The 25163-nt window shown below is 40.5% G+C and overlaps 1 protein-coding gene across 1 annotated transcript; it reads right to left on the bottom strand.

The window, feature by feature from the left end:
• Positions 1-318: 318 nt before the first annotated feature.
• sh3rf2 (SH3 domain containing ring finger 2) lies at positions 319-16817 on the bottom strand. The gene is made up of 11 exons (XM_056383494.1): positions 16539-16817; positions 15785-16217; positions 12543-12839; positions 11150-11245; positions 9637-10038; positions 2737-2858; positions 2393-2563; positions 1882-2156; positions 1481-1785; positions 1057-1361; positions 319-937 (listed from the first exon to the last, which is right to left on the bottom strand). The coding sequence occupies exons 2-11, from the start codon at positions 16214-16216 to the stop codon at positions 757-759; spliced, it is 2586 nt and encodes an 861-aa protein (XP_056239469.1). The 5' UTR covers position 16217; positions 16539-16817; the 3' UTR covers positions 319-756.
• Positions 16818-25163: the final 8346 nt, after the last annotated feature.

The following is a 25163-nucleotide window of genomic DNA, read 5'->3' as shown; positions in this document are numbered from 1 at the left end:
AATCCAGCCTTGCTGTGGAGACAGGGTACAGAATAAAGTTTAACATGTAGATTGTAGGGCAACTCCTAAACATAATATGGAGTTGTTAACTCAGCTGCAGTACTGAAATACTATAGGTCCTGCGTGACTATTTTAACATGCTACAAGAAATCATAGGCTCACTTTCACATTTAACACACATTTTGCTGCTATTACGTATATTCAATATAGTTTCAAATGCAGGACTTTTGCATTTAAACAAGGATTTCTCTATTATGATACAGTATAGAAGTTAGTCAAAGGATGACACTGTACACCTTAAGTAAGACACCACATTGCTAATGTTCTGCAAGTACAGTTTATTACCACATAAGCAGTACAGATAATTTACATCATAATTTGTCTAAATATATTTAAATATAGTTTGTTTTCTTTGTGTGTTTTGACAAAGGCACTCACCAATGCGTGTAACATGGGTATTAAACAAGGAACAGTCATTAGGTGGGTTTTTGTGCAAAATCTTATAAGTATAGTACATGGTATGTGTGTCACAAACATGCACACACATTGAAGGACACAAAATATATCTCTGGAGAATTTAACCACACTCTCATATGTAGTCAGGACAAAAATAAACACCTCCTTCATAGGATTGTCATTTGGCAGTATTAACCTTTGGACCTCAACACACATTTGGCTTTTCAGCAGGTCAGTCAAGTCATTTGGCAGTTTGAACACATGAAATTTAGAAATATACACTACACCAGTACCACACAGTCAGCTGAGCCTCTCGAGGGCTTGAAGAACACTGCTGTGGAATAAGCCTGTCTGCCCACTGCTCTCCTGAGTAACCAGAACCCGTCCGTCAGGTCGAAGTCTGTGGACGAGGACAAGCTCTCCTTGAAGCAGACTGAGTTCGGAGTCCTTTTGGGCTAAATGCGTTGTGGTCACTCTGTGTCTGAAAAAAAAGAAAAAAATGCCTGAGGTTTTTGTCTAGTCCATCAAATCAATAACATTTTTTCAAGTCTACCTCATCTGTCTGTTATTTTAAAGGGCAAACACACAGATCCAGCAAACCTGCTTGGGCTGAACTGAGCTGATACAGCTGGTAGCAACAGCTGTGATGGCATCGTTTTTTGTGGCTTAGAATTTAGGTCTGAGATGGCTGTTTCGATGCCTTTCCTGAGAATAGGAGCTTTTCCTTCTTTGAGAATGATTCCTGGTCCATCTCTTCCCAGGGTGAGCGATGGGGCCCAAACTTCTAACGGAGGGGGACCTGGTCGGCAGTTGGAGGGAACCTGATTTCCTGAGGACCAGGAGGAGGTCCGAGGCCTTGGAGGAGGGGAGTCTTCTTCTGTGAGGAACCGTACTGACTTTGCAGGCTAGGAATGTAAAACATTTACTGTAAGGCACATGCAACTGTCATCAAAGGAAGAGTTTGAGTTTAAGTACAATGCATACACAGTACATAACACACAAGAAACCATCAGTATGCTATTACCTTGTCTGTATTGTTCTTGTGTGAGTCAGGTCTGACTAGAATTGAGTGAGGCCCATTGGTAGGCTGTCTGTCATGCTGAAATGTTGCTTCACGTGAAGCAGTGAAGTCCCTGTCCTTCAGGACTGCAGCAGCAGAGGGTGCTGCTCGCTCAGTCATCCAGCCTAGTGGTCTGCCAGAGTTGGACAGGATGCTGCTGTTTTTCTTTCTCTGCATGGCAGGTGAGTAGCCAGACGCCTGAACTTGTGCAAAGTGCTGTGAGTTGGATGGGACGTTCAAAGTGGACGTATAGGAGAAATGGTTCGAGCCTGAAAAAAACGTTTAAAAGACATTCTTTAAGAACCAGGTGACATCTCTAATTGAATCAAGATATTAGAAGACAACTGTGGTTGTTTAACACTCACCTCTATGAGGATTAAAGATACGCCTCACAGTGTCCCAACCTTGTGAACCCCCATAGAAGGACGGTTTTCCAGTGCCAGCGGATGATGTGGCATGCTGTGCTCCATTTGGTACAGAGGGGACCTGTCCTGTTGAGTATATTGCTCCATCAGCATTCACCCTATCAAGAGCGAGGACCACAGCAGGATTCTTAGCAGCAGTAGGTTTCTTTCCAGCTACTGTGTTGTACTGTGAGGAAGCATTAGCTGCTTTGGTCTCCAGGAGTCTGGCTGAGGTTCTGCAGTGAGGCAGTGAGACACATTAGTAAAAACTTAAGTACCTACATTATGTTCATCACACTGTGAAAAACGTGATTTGTGATTCACCAAGAGTGAGCCTCAGTTACATAGTGTTATATTCCTCTTTCATGAATAACTGAAATGTGACATATCATTCTGCCCACATTAAATTACTGTCTGAATCCAAATGTCATTTTGCTCCCACTTCCTGCAGTCATGGATCACAGCCTCTCACCTGAGTACAGGCGTGATGTAGTTGCTGGGCAAAATACCCACTTTGCCCGTTCTGAGCGATAGCCCACGCAGCCAGCCTTCTTTGAACTTTCCATACACGCCCACCATCTCTCCTTTCCTCAGCTCCAGCTCCTCTGGCTGTCGTGGTTTGTAAGAGTACAGGACAGCACACCTGAGGAGTCACACAGTGGGTTTGTATATGTTACTGCCACACTATAATATATATCCAGATTATGCTGCCTTTTTTGTGGGTATTTGAGTGTTTGTTTCTTTTTCTATTCATATCTTGCAACTGTGACCCTACATTATCATACCATTAATATAATGTTTAAAACAGTGACTCACACACTGATGGAAAGCTGCTGCGTGGAGGAGTTTTTGCTGTCTGCGGAGGCAGACGACATTTGGGGGTTCACCAGAGCCATAGAGATCGTGGGTGGAGTCTCGCTGGTCATCTTCTTCTCACTCTGTAATGGGATGGATTCAAAATGATCAACATATGGAATGCATGGCACATTATTTAAGAACACAATATGAAAACAAAAAAAGGTTGAGGCTGTAATTTGGTACAACCATGCTTTAAGCTAAATATTATCATTGGCATGCTAACTCTTTGATATTTAGCAGGTAGGTTGTAATGTTTAGAATGTTCACTGTTATTGTTTAGCATCTTAGCATGCTAGCAGTTTCTAATTCACTCTAAATACAAAGTACAGCTGAAGCTGTTGTGAATGTAAATAGTTTTTAAGGTAATTGACTACAACCCAAAGTATTGGAGAAATTTAAATTTTGACCTGATGATGCCACTAGATTAAAAGTCAGGATGTAAATTAATGTGTGCACAAAAATGTCAATTCATCCAACATAAACCAAATATCCAAGATACTTCATTAAAAGCCAAAACTGTCAAACCGCTGCTTTCTCTAGAGGAAGAGGGGATCACCAAAGTCATTTTAACTAAATTTAAACTTTGGAATACAACTTCGCACAGTGTGAGGACTGTGCAGTTTGTCCCCATCACATCAGGAAGGGATCTCTCCAGTGTGAACAGGAGGAATAATTACAGTGAGCAAAGATTGTTTGAAATGGAATGTGTGTATTGTTTTAAGACAGATGTGTGAAAATTTGGGACCTATCCTTTAATATCTCCTTTCTCATGATGCCAGCTGAACAGAATATTCCCCCGTTTGGTGTTTTTATGATGGTGATGGAGAGCCCTGCCCAACACAAACGTTAGATTACTCATCAAACCATTCACTGGACCTTTGTGTCTTTTATGGAAACTCTCTATGTTTCTCTGTTCATTTATTCAATTTTTTTTACTTTGATATTTCTGAAATGCTGTATGGAAATCATAATGCATACATTTTCAGCCATGTAAAATACACTAACAGTAAAAGTATATATAATGGCATGACAAAGTTCTGCTTCTCTTTTTAAAGCTGAGAGCTAAGAAACTCTGACAGGCTTGAAATCAGCAGACTGTGAGTCAGACCTGGTACAGCCAGCGATTAGCAGGGAGTGACACTGAGGTGTGTCTCACAAACATTAATGGCACAGTATGAAGCCTAATCCCTACCTACTTTATTCCTAAACGATCTCACTGAAAGAGGGTCTTTTAGTGAGATCTTTATTATATTTCTATTTTCTCTTCTGACCAAACAAACCATACACACATAATCGTTTCTTATCGTTATCATTATAAGAGAGGAGGAAATAACTTTCCCAGTGTCTATTATCTCCTATGTGACATTTACTGATGCTTACTGCTATTTACAGCACTACCACTCAACTTGTACTTAAAGCATGAATGCTGGTCTGAGAGCCCGGGGTTTCCTCTATACAGTGTTGTTTGTCTCTGGATCCAACAGCTCTCCCACCATTAAACTGCACTGCATTCACACTATAACTCAGAAGAACACAAAGAGAGTCATAATTAGGATGCAGCCTATGCTTTAAGCACAGTCTCTCTTGTCAAAGGCAGTGCTATGAGGCAGAAGTAAAAAGAGATAAAGTTAGGATGCAGTTAGTATGTCCTGAAGACAAAACAGCCTTATGTCATACAGGAGAGTGGAGGGATGAGCATAACTGTCATATATCACCAGTAGATGGTAAGAATTTTCTGTCCTTGCAGTGATTTTTCCAAATCAATTTTAGTATAGAGTTGGGGGAAAGGTGAGAAAGTAGTAAACACCTTTATTAATCACTATCTTTTAATAGAAAGCACTGCCATTTATTGAAAAATGTTGTGTAACACAACAAGAAAAAAGCCAAATAACTATTTTTCTTATGTATTAAATTATTCAGTTCTTTCCGTTACTTTGTGTCCTTTTTCTATTCTTGGTTTGTGTTTTATCAGATACAAAGAGACGACTTCAGTTCTGCTGCAGTCACGCAATGGCCAGGTGCAATGACCCAGCAGCAGCAGTGGCTATATTTATGGAGAGAGCAACTCCACTATTGCTCATGTAGTGAATACAGTCTTATTTTGTATAAACTGTTCCTGTAGTCAATCCCTGCTGCCATAAATAATCCACTTAAAAGAATATTAATGTTGCATAAAAATAAAAAAACCCAAAGTGTTCAAAATTAAATAAATAAATAAGTCATAATGAAATAAATAATCACGAGTAAATTAAGAACAAATTATTATACATCGAGAAGTTTTTGAAATAATCCAATATTTTAAAAACTCTTCTCATCATTATGAAATTTTACTTCATCCCATTTTTTTTCACAGTATAAACATTCATTGCAGGACATTCTTATTTTATTCAAGCATTTTTTACTTCCTTTTTCCAAAAACTTTTCTATGTCACAACAGTATTTTTCCCAATGACTACTTTATTTTATACTGTCACTACAATCTGTCTGTCAATCAAGGCAGACAGTGCAGAGCCAGCTATGTGACTGGATGTTCATTAAGACTGAGCAAACAGCCAATTACTCTCTTTGGTCTGTATGCAATAAACTGCAATAAAATAACATTTCATACTAATGAAACAATCATTCATTATCATCCATCAGTCGATGATTGAATCATCATTCAATCATCAACTCATAGTTTTGTATACATTTCATTTGTTTTTATTCCAATGATTGTTTATTCCATGTTGTTTATTTATTTAATTTTGAACTTTTTGAGTCTCCGTAGATTGCTAAATTATGTCTTTCAATTTATCAGTCAATAACCAGGTTTCTTAGTCATCACTTTAAGAACTAAATTCCCTTTGCATAGCAAAGATCTTAACTGTATACAGAACTCAGAGCTCTAGCTTTCAACATTGGCACCTTCAGCAAAAAACTAAACACCCCCTAAAATCAGAAATCTGTAGCCACTATTTATTTATAATCATCTTGTCACAAAGAAAAAGACAGCAGCATGTCTTTCTAATGTGTGTTAAAGTGACACTCAAAAACAGTTTCAGAAATAAATAAATTGTGGTTTTGGACACACAGGACAGGCAACATTATTGTTGCAAGATGAACACAGCGAAAATGTGCCAGAATTACTGATGTGAAGACCCTGCACACCCACACAGGTGTTTTCAATTACTCTGGCTAATTAGGCCTCTAGTCAGGGTGAAGTTGGCTGGAGCTCTGCTGGAAATTACATAATGCCACCCATCTCTATTAGACAGTAGCATTAGGCTCAGTTTGAGACTAGCCAGGTCTGCACTAATTCATCTGCCAGCAATCAACACACAGCAGGACAGTTTCCCTCAGATTTCTGTCCCACTTGATCCCGACATACAGTGCCATCAAGCTGACAACAATTACCTCACAAGATTAAGGCAGCTGCAGTTTTGCGTAGTTCTCCAACGGATACCAAGACCAGATATCAATGCCTGGCTGTTCCCTGATCTAAGAGCTCACTTGCTGGATTTTTATTAGTCACATTTTGCACTTTGAGAGGTTATTTTTTAAATACAATAAATTTTCTGTGGGCTAAGATTCAACTTTTGTGAGCCCAGTGAGGCTGAACAAATGAATTCCAAATATTCAAAAATACAAAAAAAGAAGCGTATTGGTTTGTAATAGCTGTAAAGGAACAGGCGTAAAGTGAAGAAATAACATCTGGTGCAAACTAATGTCAAGCCACAACAGTCTAATTATGCCATATGACATTATAAATGATGCATCCTGTATTCCTGCTTTTCCTCACTCTGTTACTCTAACTGTTCTCAATATTTTGACTATTAATTGGTGTTTTGAATATCTATATTTCAGGATAATAATAATCTATTAAATACTGAGGCTTACGTATAAACGCTACCATGTCATTATCACTTATATACTGCAATTTTATACCTTACCCTGCAGGGCATGATTTCAACAACACTGATCGGTTAAATGGGTAAAAGCTGAATAGATTGGTCTTATAAATAACTTTTCATTCAATCAAGATATTGTCTAACTTTCTATAATGTGTACTCTAGACAACCTAATGGAAATCTCTCAACTTGATGCAGTGGCAGCTCTTGTTCACTTTCCAGGTGAGTTGAACTTGATCTCAAATGCTTATTGATAATGGTGTAATGTGTCCACTCTAAGCGATGCAACAAAGCCAGATGTCAGTCTGCACATACCCACACAGGATTAAGGAGGTCAACATAAGTGACAACACCCATGTGGGTGCACAATGAGGGTTTAGAGAGGGTATGGAGGGTATGCAGAGTTTGTTGCATGTTAGGGATGCAACTAAGACCCAATGATTTTTACATTACTATCGCGTAAGAAAAAGGAAAGTTGCAAATCCTACAATCTGAAAAGCAAGAGAATGATTGCTTGCAAAAGTACTAAAAATTTTTATTTCATGTCTTGAGTGTTGTAACTCCCTCTGCACCTGCCTCAGCAAAACATCCCTAAACAAATGGCTCCAAAATGCTGCAGTTAAGTTCACAACAATGCAGGTTCTCTAACATGTCTTGTGTCACAAACCGATTTCTCTTCACTGACTCCAGAGCAAATTCAGAGTTCAATTCAAGATTCTTATTATCACTTTTTGAGCTCTGCCTCGCCAGGCACCTTAGTACATTACAGACATGCTGCAGCCCTGTGTCACCAGTACGTCTCTAAGGTCCTCTAATCAGGGTTTGTTGGGGTTTTTTTTCTCGCTACAGTCTTAAAATTTAAGAGTTTTTGAGGGCGTGGCTTCTCTCCTGTTAGGGTTAGGGTCGAAGATTAGTGGACATTGTGGACATGTTTAAAAAGATGCCAAGACCCACCTGTTTAGACTTGCCTTATTTTCAAATATTTATGTTGTCTTTTTAAATGTATATTTTGTATTCATATGCTGTATGTGTTAATTTCCTTTTGATCAACTATTCAATAAAAGCACTGATCGTTTCACCTCTCTGATATAGTCAATTCACAGGCTTCAGTCATTACTGATTAAAACTAAGCTTTCTGTAACAATGCTAACTAGTATCTTGATGCACCAGTGAATTGGGAACTGAAGTTTTATATGTTGCATTTGAAGATGTTTTTGCTTTTGGCTCATGTCCATGCTAAATTTTGCTCTTACATAACTATACCAATATTCACACTAATTCATGCATTATTTCATCCACAGTTGGTGGGAAGCTGCACCTCTCTGTAAAACAGCCAAACCACAGGTGAGAGCTGATAGGCTGCAACATTAAGAATAGCACACATGCTGGCTCGGTCAGTGGGGAGCTCAGCCTCGGGTTTGGGACAGAGCCCTCTGCTCCTTTAAAAATGGAAGTGCGTGGCTTGTCTCCTATTACTGACCCACTGATGTGAAAGTGAGTGTTACCTGCTTAGTGAAGAGGAAGGAGTTTGAAGGCAGGGGAGAGAGAGGGGTCTGTTATGTAACCAGCTTCACCAGTGACTCATCATCATCAGCATGAGAGAGATAAGCAGACACACTGAGGGACTCTCCAAGCCTCCCACTCTCTCTATCCATCTCATTTTGTCTCCTCCTTCTTCTCGCTTCTTGTCTTTTGCCTTTTTGCAGCTAACAAATTGTGTTTTCTGTTTCTCTTCCCAAATCTACGCCATATTTGTTTTCAATATTTCCTCTCACCCTTTCCTCTTCCTGTCATATCTCTCCCATTTCCTACTTTTTATCGTGTTATCAAGTCTCCTCAACCTTCCTCTCGTGGTTTTTCTCCAACTTGCATGAGTTTAGGATTTTTATGCTCTGACAAGTATAATTGCAGGATAGAGCAGTGCAATTTGAACTGAATCAAAGGAAATCATTATCTCAGGAGGCAGGGCACTTGGCAGCAGGTTATATTATTAAACCTTGCAGAGGCTTTTACGATCACACTGTACTCAGGCACTAGGTGGCTATGACTTGTTGCGGTTTTCACAGTATTTTGCTACACTGCTTCTACAGTAACTGGATGGCAACATGTCCAGCTTTACGCATAAAACTGTTGACAGTGTTGTGCTCATTAAAACCTTTAAGCTGAGGTGGTCAGAATTAAATAAGTTAATATTCCCATTAATATTTTTACAGCATCCTCAGTTACAGTTTTTTGGTCCTACAGCTTCTCCATAGTCATCTAAACATATTTGGAAAAATTGAAAAGCCCAGTGTTACTACTATTTTACTACTATTTTAGCACCTGTAAACAGTTGGCTGTAGACTGAAGCAGTGGAGTTTCACTCAATATAAGAATAATGGACAAAATTGTCTCATGGAGACATCATCTTGTGGATGATCCAGATGATGATAGGTTGGACAAAATCTATCTCCTTGAGAGAACAAAAAAAAAAAAACAAGGACACACACCCTGTTAGACTCCTATTCATCTCTGATGGGAAACCCTGGCTTATGTCCCAGGACTCATGATTAAGGACCTTTAAAAGTTTCGGTCCACTCACCTCCAGTCCTCAGTCTTTTCATATTCAGCCCTATTCCACATCTGTGTTGTCTTAATGAGAAGCACTTAATCATGTAGCGGCCAACACAAGGGCGATGCCTCTCTTGCATTCATTCCTTAAGCTTTGTGTCATGGTTCCCTCCCTGTGCCCCTGAGAACAACTTGATCCCCTAGAGGCTCAAATCAAAAAACATCTATTATCTCACAGAAAACCGCTGTGCCTTATGCCAACCACATGTTTTCTGTTAAAACAAATCACTACAAACAAAACAAAGCCAAACCCAGTTCAGCTCAAATATTATGAAAGAGGAATCTAATAGGGTTAAAACTAAGAGACTTTATCACATCAGTATTCCATGCATTCAGAAAGATATGTTTGCACGTGACTCGCCTGTAACAGGTGTCTGTGCGTAGTGTCAGAGTGGCGTCTACTTCGATGAGAATTCACTCGGGAGGGGTGAGAGTGGCCCTGGGCGGCAGAGTGCACAGAGAGGCGGTGTGGCTGACCCTGATGGCTGAAGCTGTTGATGGTGCTGATGTGGGTTGTTTCTCCTTTGGTCGTCTGATAAAAGTTGCTGCTGCTGGCTGCGGGCTGTTTCCGCTGGCTGGAGAGGGGCAAAGCATTGATCATGGGTGTCTTAGCTGGGACTTTAGGGACTCCGTAATGGGTGGTCCTATTGGATGCGTCAGTGGCCTTGTCTTTGCCCCCGCTCCCAGTCCGATGGTGAAATTCTGCTGAGTCACTCACCCTCCGACTCTTTCCCTCTAGCAGTTTGGCAGCCACTGTGTTTGGCTGAAAGAGATGAATACATAAAGAGAAACCACAGTGAAAATCAGGATAAATCCTAACACAGAAAATAGCCAATCCCCAGTCAAGAAAATCCTCTCCAACTCGCTCCTACCTGCTACTAGCGCCTGTCAACCTCTGCTCCTGCTGATCAGCGAAACGGCTGCCTAAATACACCCACTTATCACTACTCCACTCACCCCTACAACTTGTTGGACAGGCAGGCAGGGAGGCAGGCAGACAGGAGGATAAGTACCAGCCAGTAAGCCAGGAAGGGTTGACTGGTGCTGAGAGAGGAGCTGCACAGACAGGCAGGCAGAAAGACAGGCATGGCAGGGTTAATGCTTTCACTCCCCACAGTGATGTGCTGTTATGCCACCCAAGCAGAGAAAGCATTACTGTGTCTTCACGCCTGGCTGCACGACACGAGGAGAGGCAGGCTCAGAAAGGAGAGGGAAGAGGAGGAAAGTAGAGGATGAAAGAATAGAGTACAGAGGTAGAAAAAGATGAAGAGCAGCACTGAGGCGGGGCTCTAAGAGAAGACATGGGTGAGCAGGAGATGAAAGGAGGCGTAAGAGGAGGAGAAGACTAATAATAGGAGGGGAAATATTTGGGAAAAACTATAGCAAAACAGATGACAAGTGAGGGAAGTGAGCAAGAAGTGAATGAGGCACCACATTAACCCCACTGTAGGAACACATACAATTTTCCTCAGCACGGATGAAGTTAATTCCTAGAGGCAGAAAGTACAGAGGAAAACAAATGACAGCCAGATAGCTAAGCAAGCTCTGCAAACCTGAGTAAGCCACATAGTCACAGACTAATGAGCAGCTGCAGACACAGCAGGGCTTCACGGATTAGCTCTCTGCCTCAGCACTTTGCAGTGTAGGAGTGACATTTACGGATGAATCAAAGATTTGAATGAAAATCAAGGTAGTGCCCTGGCAGTGACCTGGAATTAATGACACCCAGCAACGACATCTATGGTTCAATTCATTACAAGAGCTGCACTATCAGAACAAAGTGCCAAACGGCAAGTGTCAACCTTGATCACACTGAAAAGGCCACAACCCACATTCAAACAATGAACGAAGGAAGAAAGAAAAGCAGAACTCACCTCTGTAAACTGCTGAGGGCAAATTCCAACTTTGTCTCCTAGCTTGGCTTCAATCCAGTGGTCATCCACCCGTCTGATGACAGTGAGGACGTCTCCCTGTAAACCAGAAACAAGTAACGGACACAGGAAGAACTCAACTTAGAGAAAGTGATGAAAAGGTGAGAAGCAGAGAAACCATGGGGGAAAATAAAAAATATTGCCAGGTGGTTATGGCAGAGTGTGCTCGCCCTGCAGACTGAGCACTCAGCTCAGAAACTCTCCGAGCCCTGTGTTTCTCCTGCAGCATGTGACACATCAACTCTCTTTGTGACTGCAGGCCTAGTCCTTTCTGCAGCCAGCCTCGCTCTAAGAACCATTTGACCATCTGCATTAAAAAAAAAAGGCGAGCTCAAGTGTACTTTAATGGAGAGCACACAAGTGCTGGAGCCCTTATATAACTTCCTTAGAAATCCTTCAGGGTAAGTAACAACAACTGCAGCAGAGGTCAGAGCCTCCAGCTCCTCAAGTCTCTCAAAACAGTCAAAAGAACAAAAAGCAATCACCATTATGCAGTACTACTACTGGTAACTTCCTGTGCAATAAATAATCACACACTACTACAAGTTCCTGTCCAAAAAAGACACACCAGGTTGATGGTGAATGTGTTAAGTTTTCACTTTTCTAACATCTGACCAGCAGCCAGGAAATTATAGTTTATTATGATATTAACCAGAGGAGTCAAGCAAACTTTATAGCTCATGAAACTGCAGCAAGTAACTATTTTAGAGTTGCAACAATTAGTCGATCAATTAATTGAGTGAAACTTATAATAATCATTGTTTAAGTCATTGTTAGGCAAAAATGGCAAAACTTCACCCTACCCAAGTTCACGTTTTTTTTTTATTTTCTTACTCTTCGAGTTTCTGACTGTTAGTCAAACAAAACCAGACATTTGGCAGATAGCCCTGGGAACTTTAACAATAGTAGCAAATCGTAAATAAGTGGTAAATTAATTGATAATGACAATAACATTTAGTTGCAACCCTAAAATCTTTGGTATTTTTTCTATCTGTACATAAATGAAATGATTTATCACATGAAATTTTAGCACTAGAACCTGCCCTAAATGTTAGCCACAGTTTCCCCAGGAAATTGGTGGTCAGCCGCGCAGCTCCTGTTGCATCTTTCTCAAGATCAGTTTAAGTAAACAATAGCAACACAGTTTTCTTTGCTCCTGAAGGTTAATATACTATTATTCCCTGAAGGTTTTGTTAAGTATATCAATTTTCTTTGTGCACTAACTAAAGAGTAGAAAACCCTGGTAGTCATTTAAAAGATAAAATGTACACATCCACTGACTAAGCTCAATAAAAGCTTTTCCTGCTGCATTAAGTCAGTAGTTTGAGAGTCAGACCTTGAGGAAGCTGAGACAATATTTACTGTCTTCGAGATTCATTTCTTCTGGATTAAAGTTGTACAGCGCCCTGCAGAGAGCCAGCGGCTGGGACTGCTGGAGGGGCTGCAGCTGAGGCATCTGGCTGACAGCCTGCAGCGCGCTGGCAGTGACAGACACACTGCTGCTGTCACAGGCATTTCCTTGGTGCCAGTTTTCATCCGTTTTGTGTTTCGAGGTGATACTGTTACCAGGCATGAGGACCGGCTCTCCTGATGTATCACCTCGTTGCTTTCGCATCGAAGCTCTGCCAGCAAGCTGAGGAACAGAAAAAAAAAAAAAATCACTGCATGTCCAGTGAAATGGTGAATTTATTTTGGTTGAATTATATATCTGAAGATGGAGAAATCAGTCTCTTTTGTGATTTTGGGATGTAAAGGCCCTCTAGGCTGCACTCTCATTTGAAGGTGATAAAATATTGTCTTGTCAATACTTTACTTTATTTTGTCTTTTACTTCAATTGTGGCGAACTGTGAGCAGGTACACTGCAGAGGTCATGAGGAAACAAGAGAGACAACAGGCCAAAACATCTGCAAAAGGCTCAAACACATCACAGATTTCAGTCAGGATGAGTGACAGCCAGTGTGTCTCATTTGGTTCAAGACACTTTGGTGTGAGTTTTCAGGAGATCTGCTGGTAAGATACAAGACGCTGCATGCTCTAAGTTTTATGTTCTTATCTAGATATGCAGAGTCTAATCAGAAACATCCTTTTTCCACTTTAAGATGATATCAAGTATTGACATAGGCTTTACAATCAGTCTTCTTTTTAGTTCCACTTTTACAGTGAGATTGAGGAAAACAGCACAAGAACACTAAATAATTTTCTGTAAAAGTAATAAAGAATGTCTTATAACTTGTATAATAACAAATTAGTCTGCGCTTCATCTCACACTTAAAGGATACCAATAAAACACACATATTATATTTATATCTTTGGGTTCAACTAATAATACCAATGGAAAATCATTTTAAAAGTAATGAAGTTGTTTTATATAATTCCCTTGAAGGGAGGTTTTCAGGAATTCCAACCCATCTGCAAATAAAAACACAGCTCACATCGACACACTTTTGCCTATTACTATCAGGCTGATCTTATATTTAATCTGGCTCGTCATTCTACATATTATTATATTATTACTCTGCATATCTACAAGTTAATGTTAATTTTAAGATGGACACACTAAAATCAACTGTTTTGATATGTGGCCTTAAGTGAAAAGATGATGGTGAAACAAATTCTACCACATTATTCTGACCTGCAGGTATCTGAAGTGTGAGTCTAAATGGCAGAATCATCACAAACTCCGCCTCATGAACTTGGCTGAGATGTTTGAACTGTGTATGAACTCAAGCTATGTATTAACAAGAAAGCTCTTGAACGCTCTGAACAGTTTATAAAAAGAAGTGTAGAGAAACCAGCTCTCATCACCTCGGAGAATAAAACATCAGAATCAAATGAATTCTGAGTGAGGATTGACTGACTCTGAAGTACCATCATGATCCTCAGATCTCTGTTGAGTTTAATTCAGTGCATAGTGTCAAGTGCGATGCACAGACCTGTATTATATGGATAAATGATTTTTAAACATGCACCAAAAAACACTCACTCCTTTCTATCTTGTCATTTTCTTTGGAGATCTGCATGCTGAATTGATCTATGGTCTATAGGAGAAGTGTCCTGACTATAATATAAACTTGGAAAAGAGTGATATTGAGGAGTAATAAGCAGCTTCAGTTTGAGTTATCACACTGACTTCTTTAGTCCAGTGACAAGCAAACAGAAACATAACCATTTCGTTTCTCTTTGTCATATATTTTGGTCTTGTCCTTCATTAGTTAATTAGTTAACTTTTGGTCTTTAACGTTTGAATCTTTCCCTGTGTTAATGGACACACTACACTGCCCTCAGATATCAATGTATCTGACTCACTCCAACTTTTAACTAGGATCACTTTTAATTTTTCTTTTAATTTTAATTTAATCTTGCCCTGTACAGTGGCTGTTTGAAGTTATAGCACAGCTCTCCTCAGTAGCTTCTTGTTTCTGAGGAAAAGGAGAGGACTCAGGAGTACTTGTGTTTCCTATATTCTCTATGATGTGAGAAGCAATCCACCCTCAGACTTAAGTACATCTGTAAAATAATGATTTTTTTAATTTGGATTGGTACAGAGACAGGAAGGTCGGGGGGGGAATGCAGCAAAGGGCCACGGGTCAGAGTCGAACCCTGGCCACTGCGGGTAGGACTAAGCCTTTGTGGTATGTGCTCCACCAGGCACCCCATAATTACAGTAAGTCTGGTGAACATATAGTGGTGAGTAAGTGATTCAATAGGTCTGAGATAAGACATATCCCCTATTGCACAGATCGCAAAGGATTAAATCAATGACACATCACAAGGGTGGGCGAGATGACAATCAACGCCATGGTAATATAAATTTGTAAACCGCCAAAGATTTTTCCTAGATAGCTTTCCCTCTAACATGTGTGGGTGCAGTAGGACATTGTGAGCAGTCTTACAAATCAATGAGCAGGTCTGCTTTATGACAATACTGGATTTTTTTAAATGATTTTTTTGGCATCAATATGTTAAAGTGCTCTGATTTGTCAGGTATGTAATTTGTTAGATTAGCCAAAATCCTTCTTGTGTAGTTATATCAGCCAAAACTGTTTCCCAGTTGATTTTCCAGAAAAATTTTTGCAACATACATCAGTATTACAATGTAAAATTATTCTGTATCTGCCATGATACAGGATTTTATCCATATTCCACAGCCCTAGAACATCATGTTTAACATCCAAAAAAAGTGTATGTGAATGTTGATTAAAACCATGAATTCACGTTTTAAAAAATAATTGTTAGGCTTTTGAAATGGGTCTATATTTACTGTAACCTGTCTAAATGTTGATATTTCACCACTGAACAGAAGTTTTGTGTAAGAGAGAAGATCCTTCGGTTGCACAGTGTAGTGTGTCGATTTTTGATGATATTCTTACATGTTTTTATAACAGTGCAAATTCAAATAAGGTTATAGTTATGTATACTTTTTGTAATACCTCCTGTTTTGAGGAAACATGTAACCACCTCATTTGGAAGAATAAACACACTAATAACAAATGCCCCCTGGGGCAGAGTCAGAGTTGTTCTAAGTCATATTACTTCACATAGATATGTAGAGAATTAGGCCGGGGTCGTGCACTGACCTCATTATGGCCTTGCGTCTCTCTGTGTTGACTCTGCTGCTGCTGCTGCCCCTCCTTGACTGTCACGCTGCCCCACGACAAGGGCACTGCATAGCGGCCTATGTGTCTGTTGCTGCTGGGCCCCACGGAGCCCTGGAGCCCCTCCAGAAGCCGCACTAGCAGGAGGTTTGTAGGAAGTTCCTCCACTGTCCTGGCTGAGACAGGGGCACAACATTGTGGACAGAGCAGCTGGGAGTGGGCTGCCTTCTGCCTCTGCAGGCAGGTCATACAGAAAGTGTGCTGGCAGGGCAGGACCTTGGCTGACACATCCAGCTGCTCCAAACACAGAGGACACTCCAGCAGTGCCATTAGAGACAGCTCCTCCATTTTAAAAGGGCCACCTCTCTTTGAGACTACGGCCGCTGGTACCTCTGAAACACTGTCATCCACCATACTGAAAAAGAAAACAATGAAAAGCTAGTTCATTGACAGAAGTTAATGTCAGTAATTCTACAGCAAAAACCTTAAAACATTACTACGGACCAAATCCCTCTATAAAACTGGTTTATAAAACATTAAACTTCACAGACTTCGAGGTGGTGGACTCACTAAGATAAGACACTTTGTAGTAAACACTACACGCTACGTGCTAACAGGTGTCGTGTCAGCTCACCTGGCTGCACAGGTAAGACGGCAACAGGAAATATCCGCACAAGACGAGATATTCCCACATTTGTCTCAGTTAACACTCAGTTCAGAAACATTTCGTACTTACACATGATTCCGTTGCCTGTCAGAGTGACATATTCACACAAAGTCCGATTAAGAAATGCGTAAGTTCTTCCTCGGCGCTGTCGCCATGACGCAGTGAGGACAGGACGAGGCAGGACAGGACAGGGCAGGCGCGCGAGACACCAACTTCACTCGTTCCGACAATTATGACGACATGAAACCTAGCTACCTGTAGAAATCCCAGTTTAACCATACAGGTAACTATGTCTCAACCACAGCCGGGCTAATTCATTAGCAACTGTGTCGGATTTCAGTGTCGTGCGACTCAGTTTAACCCTTAACAGCTGATCAGCTGTTGGTTTGACATCATCATTAACTTTAATTTCGGGGAATACGGAAATGTAATAAAAAATGTACATAAGTAAAGCAATTATGAAAAATATGACTCATTTAAGAAAAACGCTTTAATAAAAATGATCAGTTATGGATTAAATATTAAAGCTTGGCGTGCTATTTAGCATCACGTTAATGCAGAAATTATTCAATTTTACTCCTTAATGTAATCTAATAGGACACGTATTTCTTCATTCCTACAGTTAGTTGTCTGAGTAGCACCACTTCTACTGATTAAACTGTGAAAGAAGAGGAGAAATAAGAAGACAGCAGAGTTCACAGTACTGTAATGTGACATGGTCTCCCTCTGCTGGTGCATTCACTGACCAGCTCTGCAGCTTTTTTCCCATCACCTCAAAGTGCCAGCACAGTCCACGTCAATCCTACTTAAGTGAATGAAAGATAAAATCACATAAACTCGACCGGAAACCCCTTATCTTCCATCACTCTGCTACACATGTTTGAGAGTATCAGCCTTTCCTGTTCATGCAAACCAGCCACAGTTAATACTGGAGACTATGATGATGATGGTGCACAAGCCATAATCCATGTTTTCATCCGTTTTTGTTATTGTTGTTTGGATTTAATTTGCTCAGCCCAAACCCCAAATTCCCTTTCTTGCATCCCAAGGTTAAATAATTTATCCACACTGGCTATGTACCGAAAGTTCAGGACATCCGTTTGAATCTTTTAAACAAGCATGAATCTTTCATTTCTTTCTTCACGTCAGCAGAACTCGGGAATTCTAAAAATGTACATATGGCTTTTACAGAGAGAGTGAGAGCAACAGGGAAAAAAAGAAGAGAGAGAGAGATTAGCCATGACTTATTTACATGTTCATATCAATGCTGATACAGGCCCTTCCTCTCAAGCCTCCCTCACTCAGTTTAATGGGTCTGGAAGGGTAAAGTGGAGCCCAAACAGGACTTCATTTTAGTTTTTTCTTTTTTTCTGAATGGAAATTTAACTGCCTGATGACTGTAGTGCTCCCGTCTGCAAGTAATGGATCTTCTGTCATCCAATCAACTTTACATAGGAGGGAGTGCGGTTGTTTTGCAGTTCAGACAAAGTTGGTACATATGTGCTTATCAGTTCCCCACAGCCCGATGGTCAGTCTGGCCTCCACTTGGCGGAGCCTTGGATGTTGTGGGATGAGGGACCATGTTTGATGGATCTGATATATAGTCTATCTGATGGAGAGGGAAGGGTCTCCCGGGGGATAGCTCTGAGCTTGGTGTGCTGTCTCTCAGAATATCATGGCTTGTCACAAGTTGCTGTATAAGGAGGAGTGCCTTCTTCTCCAGCTTTCATGTTTTATTTAAAATGCTGTCTTGCTCAGAGAGTGCTGCTAACTCATTGAATGTGATCTGTCTCAGCGTTGCCTTTCCCTCTTTTCTCAGGTCTCATACTCCCCCTGTGTTTGTGGCTGTGTCTGATCATTTGGCTATGTGCTTCCGAGTGTATGAGGATGTGTCTCAGCAGTTTAATTCGAACAAGGTGTCAGTCAAAATGTATAATCCTTGTGCAGCAGTTTGATGAGGATTAACCGCCAATCGAACAGCACTTTAGGTGCATCAAAGCCCCGTAATTAGCTTCTCCCTTTCAGAAGGAACTAATCCTCCACCCAAAACTTAGTCTCTGTCATAGCTGCAGCAGTTCCCAGGTGCTCATGAGGTGACTCATTTTTGTTGTCTCTCTTTCTTTTCTGAAAGACATATTGACTACCTTCAATAAAAGCCAGCTTTCTCTCACAAAGCCATCATGTGAGGTTAGGCTGCAGTCTGTGTTTTAGTTGAGAAACACAGCAGTCCAGTCAAACTGGCTGAACCAGAACATCTGCAGGTTTTGCTTCTTATGTGCTTGTGTGTATATGCAGACACCTCAGCTTTTTATGCAGGTGAGGTGTCCACTTACATTGTCAGATACACACACACACACACACACACACACACACACACACACACACACAGTCCTGCTGACAACAGAGTGATACTTTAATGGCCTGCAGTGTGTTGTCACTCTGGCTCAGCCGACTCAGTCATGACTGCCTGAAAGCCTGGGAATGTAATTTAGGACAAAAATGTATGCAGAGCAGCAGGCAGCCCTCCGCCAGATGCTTTTTTTAACATCCATCCATAAAGCAACTTTGCGATTCTTCCACCCACAGTTTGTTCTGCCTGGTCGTCCTCTGCCAGCAGATTGAATCCTATAAATATTTCACATTTGATAAATAAATGAAACAACCTCTTTTCTTACTTCTGGGTAGTGCACTAAGTTGCTCCCCTACCTACGTATGCAGGAGCTTATTGTGGCAGCTCTGACATTGTTTCAGTCATTGCCTAAATGAGGTTTGGCTCAGGGACTTTTCATTTATTTTTCAAATGTGCATCAAATGCATCCATTTCACTGCTAACAACAGAAATGTTTTTTCAGTAGTTGGCGCTCCTGTTCAGTTTGGAGCCATTATTGAGGTAGATTTTAAGATTTCCTAAAGCATTTCATGAATTAAATATTTTCATAACCATAACAGTGTGGAAGTGTCTCTGTGTTTCTTTAGGAAAACAATAAATATATCATTCTCTTTTTTTCTCAGCAGCCTGTGGGAGAAGATACATATTTCTGCCTTTCTAGAAGATACCAGAGTGGCTTCTTAGCTCATCGTGTCATTAATGATCTTCTTTGACATGCTCTCTCAGCCTGTTGTGTCCCTCCATACATTACTCACATGGGACATAGGCTATTTACAGCTGACTTACTTGTCAGGCTGTAGGCCGTGTACATCAGCAGCACTCTGGGTCATGTGACTTTACGCTATGCCTCACCTTTGTGCTCAAGTGTAAAAGTAACTCAGCCTAACTAAAAACACAACCTGAGGGAAGTGAGGGGCAGGACTTTTGCTTTAAGCCAATTACAACGGAAACACCTGAGCTTTCCTATAGCGTGGAATTTTTTTTTTTTCACGGAGGGAACGATGGTGCTGAAGTCTTTTGGTGTGCAAATGCTCCAGCAGCTGTTTGAGTTGGAGATGTGCATGAGGGAAACTAAAAATAGGATGCGCACACCTCTGAGCCAGCTGCCTCTTCACTGCCTTTGGGACTGCCTTTGCATCTCCCCTCTCTCCTCTTTCAGTCCTCTTGCTCTCCTTCTTCTCTCAGACTAGCTGTTGTTACCCGTCTCTTACAATTTCCCTACTTTTCTTGGTCCACGAATCAGGCCTAATGTGTCTGGTTAGTCCTGTGCTGGCGTGATAGACCTGAAACGGGACACCGCTTCTCCTCACTCTGGTCTATTATCCAGCCTGATGGGAAACTCGAACGCTGTGGCTCAGTTCCGAGAATGTGAAGTCTCTGTCCCATTAGTCTTGGATCCAATTATTTGAGAAGCACACTGAAGTTTTATATCCCTTCCAAATAAAGAAAATCTGGTGATAAAAAGGATATTGATATTAGCAAATGTGTGTTTGAAATGGATCCTCCAAAAATGCCAAACATTTTTGTATTCCAAGTTGGCGGGACATCAAGCAGGGCTTGGTGCAGTTGGAGCTGAGTCTTTATACTCGTTTCCTGTTTAATAATAAAACAACCTTCCATCTCAACACAAACTTCTCATCTGACATCTGACAATGGTCACTTTAGCATTTTCCATTTTCTAAGTGATGTTTTTGCACAACAGTGTGAAAGAAAAAATCCTGGCAATGCTGTGCTTGTTTTTAATTCCTAACAAAGCCTACGGAAATACCAAGACCAACAATGAATTGATCTGACTATCAAGTATTACCTGTTTAGCTAAAGCCTGAGCTTATTCCACTTTTGTCCAAAAACTACTCCCCTTTGCCACAACATTGAACCGGTGACATGACCCCTTCCACCTGACAAGAACGTATTGCACAGTTCTGCAAAACCCTGGAGTCTATTCAATGCCAACCTTTTAAAATTCTTGCTTCCGGCTGCAGCTAGTGATTATTTTCATCATTGATCTATCTGCCAAGTATTTTCACGATCAATCAGTTAATTGTCAGTCAAATGTCAGAAATAGTGAAAAAAAAATACAACATTGCAACTTCAGAGTGATCAAGCTCACTGTCCAAGAGCCAAAGATATTCAGTTTACACTGATATATGACAAACATATGACAACATTTTACACTTTTTGTGCTTGAAAAATGATTGAAATTATTCATTTATTATCAAAATAGTTGAAGATCCTTTTTCTGACTAATCAATTAATCAACTAATTTCATCTCTTCTTTCTGTTACATCTACCATAGGATGTGCTTTAAGTTAAAGAAAGATTGTGATTATGGCAAATGAAATATGTTTAGGATTAGCAATTTAAACTCCATGTTTAAGTAAAAACACAAACCTTAAGTGCAAAGTGATGTTTACAAAAACATTTTAAAAACCCAATTGTTCTAGGAAATCACAAAAATTTAATTTCTTTCAATGAAACTACACATTTGTGACCCATTTTGAAAGATTAATGTCAGGAGGAACAAATGGCTTTGGGCTGAGAGCCACAGTCTTAAAGTATTTAGAGTTACACTAACGCATTATTGGTTTTTGTCTTTTCATAAGATTTGTTGACAGGGAGAAAAATATAGAATAATGCCATCCTTATCCTTTAAGTAGAGCAGCAAATGGCTTTTGTGCTTGTATTTTGCAGCACATCAATTCAAAGGTGAAGCAGCATTAGAGACAAAAATGTTGCTCTTTTTCCATGAAGGACAAAAAACAAGCAGGCCTGAATGCATGTATACTGGATGGCCAATGAATAAGACAAGAAGCGGCCTCTATTTACCGTCCCTCAAGACTCTGTGAACAGGAAAATTCTCTTTCACAAAGTAAACACAGTAACATGATTATTATGGCCTGCTGTATGCGTGCAGATGATGAAAGTAATTCACATCTGAAATGACTGGCTGAGTTTCTTTCACTCATCTCCTGTGGAACAAACCCCCTCAATCATACCCTTTGATGTGCTTTTGTGTGTGTCTAATTTCCATTCAGTAGGCAGATACATGTGCCACACTGTTTGCTTGGTATCAATTTTGGAGAAAGACTCGGCGCATTCAGAATAGGGTTATGCAACCTCTTCCTTTTTCTCTCTGCCTCATCGTTATTCATGCACATCCATTAGAAACACACATCTGTCATGCAGTGCACCAATTAAGTTACTGGTCAGATAAATTACCTGTTGAGACAAAATGCAATGGATAAGATAAAAAAAAATAAAGGTGGAAGAGACAAAAAAAAGGTGAATATTTACATGAAAATGTTGAAATTTGAAGTTAAAAAATATTAAAATACATGTCAGGCTTCACTCCCCGTGACATTCTTCAATAGGTGGTGGATGCGGTCATGGCAGTGATGAAGAGTGTGTCAGAGGTGATTAAGGTGACATTGAATGCCATCTAGAGGCCAGATCATGACTTGTGTTAAACTGTGGATATAATCTGTATGGTGCACAGAATTGAGAAATGTCACCAGTCCCTCAGAGGGGTTTATGCATTTGCTCAAGGCTTTCTCTCTCTCTCTCTCTCTCTCACACACACACACACACACACACACACACACACACACACACACACACTTCTTCACACAGCAGGAGTGCCACAATACTGTTTTGTTTTGTTCACTTCACGGTTTGAGTGTTTTCTCTTTGTGTTTTAGCAACAATTATGCAAAGTAGTCTACCACAAGACTGAAACATGGATTTTTTTCATACTCTATGTGTGTTTTTTTATTATCTTGAGATCAGCTGAGGTAGTGCAAGGTGTTCATCCTGTATGTAAGTCTCGTCTCTATTTCCTCGAGGAGCTCTAATCCTGCTTGGCCAGGTCTCTATACTCCTTTATCTAAAGTTAATCACACCGCAGACCTGTTTCTGACTCTTGGCCGGCACCCAAACTGTATATTTATCACACACACACACATATACTATACTATACATACACACACACACACAGACACACACACACACACACACACACACACACACACACACACACATAGACACACACACACAGACACACACACACACACACACTCGTAGGGCAGCTCAGCCGCACCAACAGCCTGCACCCTGCCTTTAACACATTCATCTTTCCCCCACTTTCACCTTCACGGGCGTCTTCTAACTTAAAAAAAACAACTGTCCAGATGCTGATATTTCACCCAGCAAAATGAGTCTTACAACAAATGAGTGACAGAGCCGAAGTACAGATTTAATCAGTGTTGCTGCTCAGGCTAAGCTTTGGTTCAGCTGTGTAAGAAGCTTGTAGGTTAAAACCACACAAGTAAGCTCTTTGATTGTGGACTGTGATAGACTAGACCGCAGGCCGTCTTCATGAGGGTGACTAATTAACAGCGCACTAATTTGAAAATCAGTCATTCTTTGGTTCATAAGCAGGCTGTGATTTAATACCACAATCCAAATCAAACCCAATCACCCAGCCTTTCAGGGTCTGCAGGATTATTTTTGAGTTTGTTGCCATGGCAATCAAGTCCATCCCATCATGGCGTTTTCACAGTGTAATGAAGGATTAGATGGTGATGTCAGACATCTGTGTCAAATCCTTCCCCAGCTCATTTCGGCCGTTTGTCATGTTCTTGGATGACAGATGACAGCCTGACACTCGCAGAGGAGGTGAATGTGCTTCATATCCATGATTAGTTTCAAGTTTATACCCCACTTCCTTTTTCCCGTCTCTTGGCTTTCTAGCTTCCTGTCCCTCCCCCCTGAGGTAATATGGCCTTTGAGGTAAATACCATTTGTTTTGTAGCTTTCCTATGATGGCTGAATAATGGCTTGAAGTATGTGGCTAAATGAGAGTCTGAGGCCTGGGATGGGAGTAATCTCGCCTTTCTCTCTGAGCGGTGACACAAGCCAATAGAGATTAATGAGAGTGCAGGGGTCTTAACACTTTCTGGAGAGAACCAGCTTTGACTCGGCTTTGTGTTGTTTACACTTTTACACCCACCAACTGCCACTTACTGGCCCTACATTGTTGCTCTGTATTAGCATCCGGTGGGGAAATATGCCTCCTGAATCCTCTCTTTTTTTGTTGGCCCTTTCATGGCCTCAAATGTAAACAAATTAAAAATCTAAATACTGGAATTAGTCTGTAAAATACCCATATGTATGTTTCAACTGTGGAATGGTAATTAAAACTTTCACCCCCCCAAAAAAACAACAAAAAACAAAAAAAAACAAACCATCAAAAAAACAAAGGACATGACATCAGTGTAGCAGTGTCTGCTAGTGCAGAATATAGTCGGCTAACAAGACTGAAAGTCTAGAGCCAGGTTAGCAGCTAGCAGGCACAGCAGTGATTTGAGCTAAATGCTAACATCAGCATGCTAACAGGCTCACAATGGTGATTCTAAGGTACTGATGTTTAGCAGATGCAATGTTTACCATGTTCAGCATATTAGCATGCTAGCTTTTGTTAACACAAAACAGAAAATACAACTGAGTCTGATGTCATTAGTCAGACAAACAAACATTTTGACTTGATGATAAATCTATATGAAAAGCGGCCAAGGAATCACAGTTCATCCTATGTGAACCTAAAGGCCTGCACCAAATGTCATGACAATCCATAGTTGTTGAGACAGTTCACTAAAAGCAAATGGGAAACTGGTGGAGTGACTACAGGAAAAGTCATCAGGTTTCATCTGCTAGACACCAAGGATATCTGAACCTAATTTCATGGCAGTACATCAAATTGTTGTCAAGTAATTTCACAAAAAACTACAAACATATCAAACTGGGTGTGGCAATTGGGTAAAAGTCAAGGGATCACCGAAGTCAGTAGGATTAATCATTTGAACCTAAATCTAAACAAATGCCTGTACAAAATTTCACACAACCAATAGTTTTTAAGATATTTCAGTCTGGAATAAAGTAGCAGACAGACTGACTGACCAACAATGCTATCTCTAGAGCCATGCTGCTAGCATGGTTAAAAATTGGTTGTTTGCAATTCTGCTCTATGTTTAAAACTATGTTTTTCTTTCTTTCCATAGGATTTATTTTTCAGAAAAGCACTGTATCATTATTGTCTGTGTTCATTCATGTTATTGATCTTGAACATGAACATGAACTGACCAGCAAAACCTTCGAGCTTTATTCCAGCTCACCACTGAAAACACTTGAATATTCATGTGCAGAGTTTATTACCAGATCTGGTATGCTTTTAAATGATCTTGCATTTATGTTTAGTACACTGGTGATAATCAGAGAGAGATGGTAGCAGGTCAGCCGATGTGGATGCG

Source organism: Seriola aureovittata, chromosome 8 (genome assembly GCF_021018895.1).
Source record: "Seriola aureovittata isolate HTS-2021-v1 ecotype China chromosome 8, ASM2101889v1, whole genome shotgun sequence".
Classification (NCBI taxonomy): domain Eukaryota; kingdom Metazoa; phylum Chordata; class Actinopteri; order Carangiformes; family Carangidae; genus Seriola; species Seriola aureovittata.
The sequence above is the reverse complement of the archived record's forward strand: the minus strand, read 5'-3'. Positions and strand labels throughout refer to the sequence as shown.